The sequence below is a fragment of the Ammodytes marinus genome (assembly GCF_949987685.1).
Source record: "Ammodytes marinus genome assembly, chromosome: 11".
In the NCBI taxonomy this organism is placed as follows: Eukaryota; Metazoa; Chordata; class Actinopteri; order Uranoscopiformes; family Ammodytidae; genus Ammodytes; species Ammodytes marinus.
The window spans coordinates 12823212-12832944 of NC_137215.1; the positions used below are offsets into that span (position 1 = coordinate 12823212).

Sequence of the window (9733 nt, forward strand, 5' to 3'; positions counted from 1 at the left end):
CATACATTTATAAGTAAAGAAAACATACCCAACACGTATTTTGCTTTGTTTTTTGAACTGCTTTTTGATTTTCAAATTATAAATACACATAGCTTATAGGCTATGTGTAAATATATTTCCTATATTATTATATAGGAAATATTTATATCATACACGATTTATTAAATCAATAGAATGAAATCTATAAAACAAACAGGTTTGCCTTAAAGCTCCCATATTATACACTTTTCGGTTCTATTATACACCATATTATATGGTCTTAGTGGTCCCTAATACGTTTTTCTTTAATTGTTTGCTGAAAAAAACTTTCAGATAATTTATTGTACTATGCTGATGTTCAGCTAATCTCACAATGGCCTATTTTTAAAAAGAGCTGCAGCTCCCCTCGTAAATATACAATCTTTGAGCTCCCCCCGCCCCCTGTCCGGAAGCGAAGCCAGATACGCCTCGCCCTCTGTCTGTCAGGGCCGTGGACCAATAAGAAATAGGGGTGTGGGCTGCACAGTGGAAGCTTCTGGCTTTCCAGTTTTTGAGGTCAGAAACGAGGAGAATTCTGACTGGAGTATATTGGGGGGGGGGGGGGGGAGAGAGGGATGGGGGTTTCAGAAAGGGGGAGAGTGAGAAAAGGAGAGATTGTTATTTTTTTAAATATTTTGGCAGTCTATAGGCACACCGTGGACCCATGGATATGTTAGAACACATTTAAAAAGTGCATTTAGCATAATATGTGACCTTTAATGATCCAACAACAGACAGCACTGGTTTTGCAGTTGCAGTTTAAACCCACATGTGAAGGAAGTTATTTTAAGGTTGGAGGTCAACTCAGGTGGAAGAATATTTCAGGAGACTTGGTTGAATCATGAAGCGATATTTATTACAGACTTGGCCAAGGAGAACCGGACTGCAACTCTCATGACTTGCACTTAAATTCTGACAAACTCATGCTTAGAGCTGTGTATTAACCTTGCGCTATCTCTAACACTTCCCCGGCTCGGGCACCAAGTGTACCAATGTTTTGGTTCAGAGCTGAACACAGTGAACCATAACATTCTGGAGTCTAAGGAGATGAGACTTTATCTATACAACTGACCTAAGTGTCTCCTAACAGGCTCCAAGGCTGAGTTAGAGTCTGTGAGACAGACACACTAGATAGGCATATATGGCCTATTAATCTTTCCCATTAATATTACAACTAAAGACCCAAAATTCCCTCACACCACAGTGCTGCAATGTGCAAACGAACATCAAACGAGTTGTTTACCGTTTGAATGGCTTTGGGGTGGGTTGAACAAGCAAAACCCAATCAAGCTCCAATCTGTAGCGACTCTGCATCTGCTCTGCACAGCCTGGAGCTGGGTACATTAGGTAATCACCAAGGCCTGCTGTATGAAATAATCCAAGTACATTCACAGGTATTTAGACAAGGTCACATTCATTTGGGTTCCTTCCTGCACACATGGGAATGGGCTAATGGGAAATGAGGGAGAGGACAAAGCAGCCAGGCAAACTGTTAAATAAGGGGACACCTCAATTAAACTATGAAAAAGCAGAGGGAAAGGGTATTGCATGGACGGAAATCAATAAAGATAGTCAGCTCAGCAGCTTTGGGAAAAAGAGATAAGATGTAGGCAACTATGCAATGCAGGAGGCTAAAAGGCCCACTTCAAAAAAGAAAGGACATGATTGAAGGTATAAAAAGATCAAAGATGACAGTGGCAGGTTTTAATGGACATGCTGTTCTGTGGTGAAAGTGGACAAGGCAGGAGAAGTTAAAAGAACAGGACTGATAAGGGAAATGTGATAAGCTGGACATTGTATGAGTTAAGTGACGCCAGAAGATGGCAGCAGTGAGTCATAATGCAATGGCTAAACTGCTGGTAAACTCCAAAGAAGAAGAACCCGGTTGCCTAGTGACAAGGGGAAGTTTAGGCTTGCTATCTGCTGCTAACATCCATGGCTAACACGTTATATGCTCCATAAAACAGCGAATATATGGCACCAAAAAGAAGAGGACCTCTGCAACTAGTCCTGAGAGAAGTGGACGACATCAAAAAACAGGTTTGTTAAACCATGACGCTTGTGTTTTTTCTCGCGGTGATGTTTTTAACGCCGACCACAGCTTTATACCAAATTGATTGCAATTGATAAGTTAGCGATTAGACATTTGATTGCAACCACTGTTCACATAAAGTAAGGTTTGAGCTATAATTTATCCGTATGGGGCCAATTATATTATAAAAGATCCTTACAGACGTAGCCTACCTTTTGTTTGCACGGCCTACCTGTTCATAGAGAATCACGTCTGGTTACTTTTCTGCAAACACAACGAACAGTAATGTCCTCTTCTATGACTAAATATGATTTTCTCCATTTGGTAAGCCTCTCATTCACACATAGGTACACATAGGCCGACGTTCATTTCAGATCTACCCTACTGTTTCATGTGTATTATTATTAAACACTGAGTATACTGTTTAAAATGATATTGATGTCATTCAACCTGGACTGCACACAATGGTGTCAACACTTTCAATTAATCTTGTTGTGGTTTTCATTAAGGTTGACCGGCTGGAAAAGGATGTCAAGAATCAGGACGGATCCACTGAGGAGGCATTTCGTAGGTAAAAAGCATCTGACGAATCCACAGCTCTACCTCCTAAACAGATTTTACTCACTGTAACTCCAGTGAACACAGATCCAGACTGGCACTCATACTACTGAATGGACATGACTTTACTTTTTGCTTTGCTTTTATCTCTATTTTTTTTTTCATCCCTTAATGATCAAGTTGATTTCAATCGTATTTGTCCAAGTTATGCTATGAGCTTTGATTTTGCTCTTAATGTCCAATTGTTTTAACAGGTGTCAAGACCTGCAGGTGTCAGCAGAGAAGACACTAAACACACTGAAGAAACTGACCAAGGTTAGTGCTGCCGTGTCAGCAAACCAATACAGATGGCTTGTACTAAGTGGAGTCGTACAGTATATAAACTCTCGCTTGAACTATATCACCTGTTTTATCCTGTAAATTGACAACAATCTCCCAAATCAATATCCTCATGATTTCTGAATGAACAAATTAAGGGTTGGCAACTAAATAATGGGTAATAATTGATAAGATTTATATACTGTTGCGCTGATCTAGACACTCAAAGACAATGTACCCGGAATATAACACCATATTAAATAATGGATAAAATGCATGTTTTCCAAGACATTTCGGATTGCACAATAATGTCCCAATTGACCAGGTCTAAACTAACTGTATATTGTTAAAGTAGCTAAATTGACGCCATCATTTGTTACTTGCTTTTTTGGAAAGGCTGACGAGCTGGCTCCGGTGGGGAACTATGATCAGAGGAAGCAGGAAGAGGAGAGACGACTGCAGAACATCTTGGAGCGTGTGAACACACTCTCTCTGCAGCTTTCACCACCAGGACCCAGCACTGCTGCTGCAGGGTCAGTGACCTGCGTGTTCACCGCAACAATAAAAAAAGGCCGTAGGATAGGGGCTATTTAGGATCGTTTTATTATGTACATACTCTCTCTTTGTTAACTAGGTATATCATAATCCTTGTAGGAGTTAAATTAATGTACATTCATCCCTTTGTGAAGGTGTTGCACAGAAACATTAGTTTAAAAGAATCATTTCAGGGGGCGCCCCTTTGCTCAGTTGGTAGGGCGTCCCCCCCGGGCCGGGCCCAGCAGCAGACCGGGTTCGATTCCCGCCCGTGGTCGTTCTCTGCATGTCACTCCCCTCTCTGCCCCATTTCACCTCTGTCTCTTCACTCTAGCAATACAAGCATGAAAAATGCCAAACAAAAATATCTTAAAAAAAAAAAAAAAGTATAATTTCAAATTGGTCACAACCATAGCATTTGAACGCTGAAGCTCAGAGTTTGCTAATATAAGGTTGTAGATTGAATAAAACTAAAAATGAAAAAATTTGACAACTAATCGAATGTTAATGAAAAATCTTTTAACGTTGCCATGTTGTGAACCACAGCAATGACAGTGAGGACGATGAAAGTGAGGACGAAGTCAGTAGCAGTGATGATGATGAAGCCAATGATGAAGATGTGAACCCTCACATCTACACAGTCCTCAGTAACTTCAAGGGAGACCAGGAGGGAGATCTGACTGTCCAGGTGAAGTAGGCCTACATTCTGTTTTACAAACAGATATATAAAGCACACACAGGCTCCATGTCTGCAACAGGATGTCTATATAAATTTAATTGGAAATCTAAAGTTTCCTAAGCCAATGTCTTCTTCCTGGTTCCCTGCTACTACCAAAAATGTATTCTTGTCATTTTGTCTAATGAACCTTTTCAAAGTTTCGCTGCTGAAAACAGAGAAAAAATAATCAAGCGTATTGACCTAAAATACTAAGGCTGACAGGGGAAAAAGGATGAATTCCCATTAGCTGGTCAACTACACACTTGTTTAGCCTCAAGCTTCAAAGTCTGTTTCTTAGTGATACATACACAATGTGAAGCTACATGACGGGATGGTTTGCCTGCTGTTGTCAGATGGGGGAGGAAGTGTGGATTATCAGGAAGAGAGCAGATGGATGGTGGCTGGCACAGGACTCTAAAGGCAACAGAGGACTCGTTCCAAAAACCTACCTGAAGGTACGTCTTCGTCACAGTCAAGTAAACAACAGGCTATTACCTTAGTAGAATGAAGTGTATTCAGGTTGCTAAAACGTTTGGCAGATTTCCTTTTTCCATAATAGAACAAACAACCTTTCAGTAACACGCCTGCTACTGTAGTCCATGTGTTTCTTCTTGTCACCTCTGTTTTCTTAACACGTTAAACACAAAAGTGCACAGGGAAAATACATTGTCAATGGCTATGTCATCAATAATTTCCTCACAAAGCCCATATATGTATTTAATTCACATATAATTAATGTAGTGTATTACTTTAAAATGGTGACAATGGGATCTTTGACAGTTAAAATCAAACACTTTTCAGATTGGCTCTGGTGTCGGGGATGAAGATGACAGTGATGATGATGAAAATAAGGATGGAGAGTCAGAGGATGAAGTGACTGATGAAAGCGAGAGAAGGAGGTTTGACATTTGAATCTACTTCATTTAGATCTGTAGATTTAGCGGAGTGGTTTAAAGGACTCTTGTCAGTGGTGCTGCTGCTAAACTGGAATAAGAGTCTCTATCTATCATTTAATGATTAATCAATTACATTTAAATCCCACTGTTATTTAACAGAGGTTCTTCACATTCAAACTGGGATACGGTCAAAAAGGCTTTGACTGAGGTAAATATCTGCACAACTCTTTATTATTTACATATACTGGAACTAATGCTACATTTTAAATGATATTATCAACAAGTAATAAATCCACAAAATGAAAACTGTAGAAACAGCATTTCATAGTGTTTTTGTGTTTGTGTGTGTGTGTGTGTGTGTGTGTGTGTGTGTGTGTGTGTGTGTGTGTGTGTGTGTGTGACAGATTGATGCAACAGATGTGCTGTCTGCGATGGGAGCTATACCTTCAGGATTTAGACCTTCAACTCTCAATAAACTGCTGGTTGAGGAAGGTCATTATACACTCTCTAACAAGCATGCACACACACAACCACACAAGCACACAATCACGCACGCACGCACACACCCACGCACACAAAAACAAAAGAAATAACGGTTTGTGTCTCTTTTCTAGGTGAGACATACAGAGAAAGTCACTATATTCAGCCTGAGCTCAGCCAATCACAGCTCTCCTTCAGTGACCTCTTCCTGAACCCAAACAGTGGCAGGGTGAGGCAGTCCCTCTGTGTGTGTGTGTGTGTGTGTGTGTGTGTGTGTGTGTGTGCGTGCGTGTGTGTGTATTTTTGTTAACCTTTCTGTTTCCCATTGGATGTGGTAGGTTCGTTCTCGGCAGGTCAGGACTTGTGTTTGTTTCACTGTGTGGAGCTGCAGGATGATTCCTACTCCTGGGGTGGGAGTCCAGGTCCTCAGCAGACACATCCGCCTGTGTGCGTTTGATGGAACTCAGGTATTTCTGTTCTTACCCCCATCGTTGCATTTTGAAAAACAATTGAATAAACCCTGTTTTTTGCCAACCACCTGTACTAGATGACTTATAGGTGCATGCACATTTCTCATATTACAGTAGGTGAAATTATAAAACAATGTCTTTTCAAACTAGACTTTTTTACTTTTCACTCTCTTCTTCTATCCCAGACGTTTGCTTCAATGAGTTGTACCTGTGTTTCAGGTGTTGAGTAACATCCACACAGTGAGGGCAACCTATAACTCAAAGAACCCCAAGACCTGGAGCTTCTCTCCCAGGGTATGCTTATGGTATCGTTAACATTTAAAGCATTGCCTTTTTAGATGCAATGAAGACATGTGCAAACAATGCCACCTGGAAAGCTCAAAACAATTGCGTAGAAGTTAAAATCTTGTGGCTTGAAGCTAACTATAAATGTGTTTACTCCAGATGGCAGGGATCCTACCCACCCTCCTGGATGGAGACTGTTTCCTACGCTGCAACTCTGCATCTCCTGACCTCGGTATCCTCTTTGAACTGGGGGTCAACTTCATACGGAACGTGAGGACAAAAAACACACGTGAAAATACACATGTGATAGTGATACGATTAAGACAATGCACATAAGAAATACTGTAGAATGGAAAGCACAGAGTGAAGCAGCTGTGTTCAAACCCCCTGTGTGGGTTTCAGTCAACAGGTGAGAGAGGAGACCTGAGCTGTGGCTGGGCTTTCCTCAAACTGACCGATGATTCTGGAAATCCACTCCCCAACAGGTACATATTATATTTACATAATATTCATACACACACACATTCTTAAACTGTAGGTGGACATACGTAAAATACAACAAATGAAAATCACACAAGCGCACATTTGTATTTTCAAGTCATCTATCCTTGTCTACATACTTTTCCAGTTTGCAAATAACTGAAAGGGTAACCTACTTCACCTATTGTGACTGTTTTCATTTAATTTCATTTAACCTTTATTTATACTCGAAAGATCAGTTGAGGGGTGACCCTTATTTGCAATGACGTTGAGTCAGACTGTATGAGCAATGTGTATACAATAGGGATGAGCTTTAATAATTCTGCACTTAATACTTTTTAATCTGATCAAATCAAACCCCTGTGTAGAACCTATGAGCTGCCAGTGAACGGTGGCACACCCTATGAGAAGGATGTAGCGGTGGAGGCATCAATCACTACAGCATGTAAGACACAACAGAAAACAGACTGTATAAATACAGTATACATACATATATTGAAGACAGAATTAATTTGTGAAAGTGACTGCCAATTTGAAATTGCTCAGTTCAAACTTTTTACAATCTTTAATTTTGAAATATTAAAAAAACAAGAAAAACTCTCCTCTCAGCTCCAGGTGGCGTTTTCCAGCAGATGCTCCATGCCAGACGGCATCCCAAACTGGTCGTGAAGTTGAAATCAGTAAACAGCCGGACCAGAACACAGCTCAGGTTGGAGTCAGCAAAAATACCACAGCACATGCAGTGGAGTCTGCAACCTCATTAAATAATAAGAACTCATTGCTGGATTTATTTGGAGACACTGATGACTGTATGTTCTTATCTCCAGTCTCCTCCCTGACACTCTGCTGCACTGTGTGAGCTGCGTCCACCTGCTGGCTCTACACAGGCAGCTGCTAGCTGACACACTACTGATGGACCGGCCCACCATGCAGAATGCAGGTAACACACACACACACACACACACACACACACACACACACACACACACACATTCAGCGCCTAAATGTCCACATGTTATTTTTTTTTAAATAACTCTTTATTAAATCTGTTTCAGAGCTGATATGCAGCCCTGTACTGTCTACTTTCCCTGTGCTGTTGGACCAAACAGACCTGCTGGATGCTCTCAGGGTCAGTAGGAAGTGAATCATGGATACACTTGCCCATAGTTGCCTCTTTGAAATGGGATTAATTCCAAGAACATAGAAACGGTTGTTATTGTGATTCAATAACTTGTAATAACCAGTGTGTTTGACCAGTGTCTTGTCTTGTGGGTTGTTGAATTCTGCCTGCTACAAAATATTTTTTTGTCCTGAATTTTTCCATTTTGTGATCATTGTCAAACCAAAGAATAATTCATAGTGACTCATACCAGAAACGATTCTTAATTTCTTTCAGAAACTCATCCTTGACAGAATTGAATTGCTTTTTTGAAACTTCGTCTAGACTGCAAAATGACAGAGTTTAAATTATTCCATGGTTAAGAGCTTTTTGAGCAGTGTGATCCATCTCATCTGTACAGATGGCAAGAAGACCCTGAATACATCACTGCTTATAAAGGATTGGATTGCTCAATCATTTAATCAAATGTAACGGACGTGTTTTCTTTCAGAGTGCTTGGCTAGATGCCGAGACCAACATGAGCAGAGCGCAGAAGGTCAGTGTGTGTGTGTGTGTGTGTGTGTGTTTTGTGTGTCTGTCTGTCTGTCTGTCTGTGTGATACCAACACAGACCTGTAGAGGATGCTGACAGTTTGAGTAACTTTAAGGCGTTTCATCTTCCAAACAAGTTAAAATGTGTTTGTGTCTGTGTGTTTGAGTGTGCATACAAAGTGTCCCTTCCTCCCTGTGTGTTTGCAGAGAGACCTGTCCTATGTGAAACAGGAGTTTGTCAAAGTCTACATGTCGTCGGTGTATTTCCTCCTGCACTCGTCCTCGCTGCCTCGCCATCGCTGGGCGGACCCCGCCACAGAGGAGCAGCGGGCCAGGTTCATATACGCCACCCTGGGTTATCTCAAACACACACAGCATACAGCCACCCAGTCCAGAGACGCTGAGATTTTTGGCGACGCCATGCATCAGCATCTCGCTTTCGATGTCACCGAGTTGACCTTTGACCTCCTCCGTGTGGCGCGGTAACAGTGACACAACGCCGCTCAAAGCAAGTTTATTAAGGTTTACTAAAAAAAAGGATATAAACAAAGCTTATATCTCTTTCTAAAGTAAGCTTAAAGGGTAAAGTTTGTAATATTCAATATTTTTCTTATATTCAATCAATCCCATAAAAAGACGAAAAACAAACATGACAGTGTCAGTCCACTGACTCCCTCAGCCTGTCCGTCTGTCTCAAGCTCATTGGTGCCAACTGAGTTTAACATTGTAAAAGTGACTTGTGTTTCTTTGTAATAATAGAAACCTGTCATCCGATACAATAGCTTATTCATGTGTTTTTAATATTTTTTGAACAACAATGAGCTCTTTGGCACATATTATATCAGACTTTGGATACAGAGAGAAAACTCGTTAGTAGAATCAATTCATTGTTGGTTTTGGTCTTTTGTTGGGATTTGCTGACAATAACAAAAATACGCAGACAGTATCCTTCAAGTAAATATGGGAGACCATAACCGACCATAACCGCCAAAGAGAAATGCTTAGCACAGTGCCAACAAATATATAACAAACAGTTTTTACACTATCACATCTTTGTGTATCATATTGGATAATGAGTCTTTTCATTGCCTGAATAGTTTAGGTTTAGCAAATGCGGACGATGCTGACAGCTCATTATCAAAGTTCCCTCTTTTATGAAATCATGGACTTCTTTATTTGCTCCACTTAAAGTAAACACAAAAACAAAGTTACAGTAATCAGGGAGAAAGGCTTAACACTGAAAGCAGAACAGAAATAATACCATTAATAATAGAGAATGAATAGTGACTATGTA

At 40.6% G+C, this 9733-nt stretch overlaps 1 protein-coding gene across 1 annotated transcript; it reads left to right on the forward strand.

Moving 5' to 3' along the window:
- Nucleotides 1-1918: 1918 nt before the first annotated feature.
- nphp1 (nephronophthisis 1) lies at nt 1919-9733 on the forward strand. The gene is made up of 20 exons (XM_080036423.1): nt 1919-2058; nt 2560-2621; nt 2863-2923; nt 3323-3459; nt 4007-4148; nt 4532-4633; nt 4980-5077; nt 5234-5282; nt 5479-5566; nt 5689-5783; nt 5893-6021; nt 6244-6318; nt 6469-6579; nt 6712-6794; nt 7158-7234; nt 7399-7498; nt 7617-7729; nt 7845-7918; nt 8400-8444; nt 8647-9733. The coding sequence occupies exons 1-20, from the start codon at nt 1993-1995 to the stop codon at nt 8923-8925; spliced, it is 1986 nt and encodes a 661-aa protein (XP_079892549.1). The 5' UTR covers nt 1919-1992; the 3' UTR covers nt 8926-9733.

Coding starts and splice junctions, on each gene's coding strand:
- nphp1 (XM_080036423.1), top strand. CDS start 1,993: ATGGCACCAAAAAGAAGAGGACCTCTGCAACTAGTCCTGAGAGAAGTG. Junction 6,022..6,243: donor GTGCGTTTGATGGAACTCAG/GTATTTCTGTTC, acceptor CCTGTGTTTCAG/GTGTTGAGTAACATCCACAC. Junction 6,319..6,468: donor CCTGGAGCTTCTCTCCCAGG/GTATGCTTATGG, acceptor TGTTTACTCCAG/ATGGCAGGGATCCTACCCAC.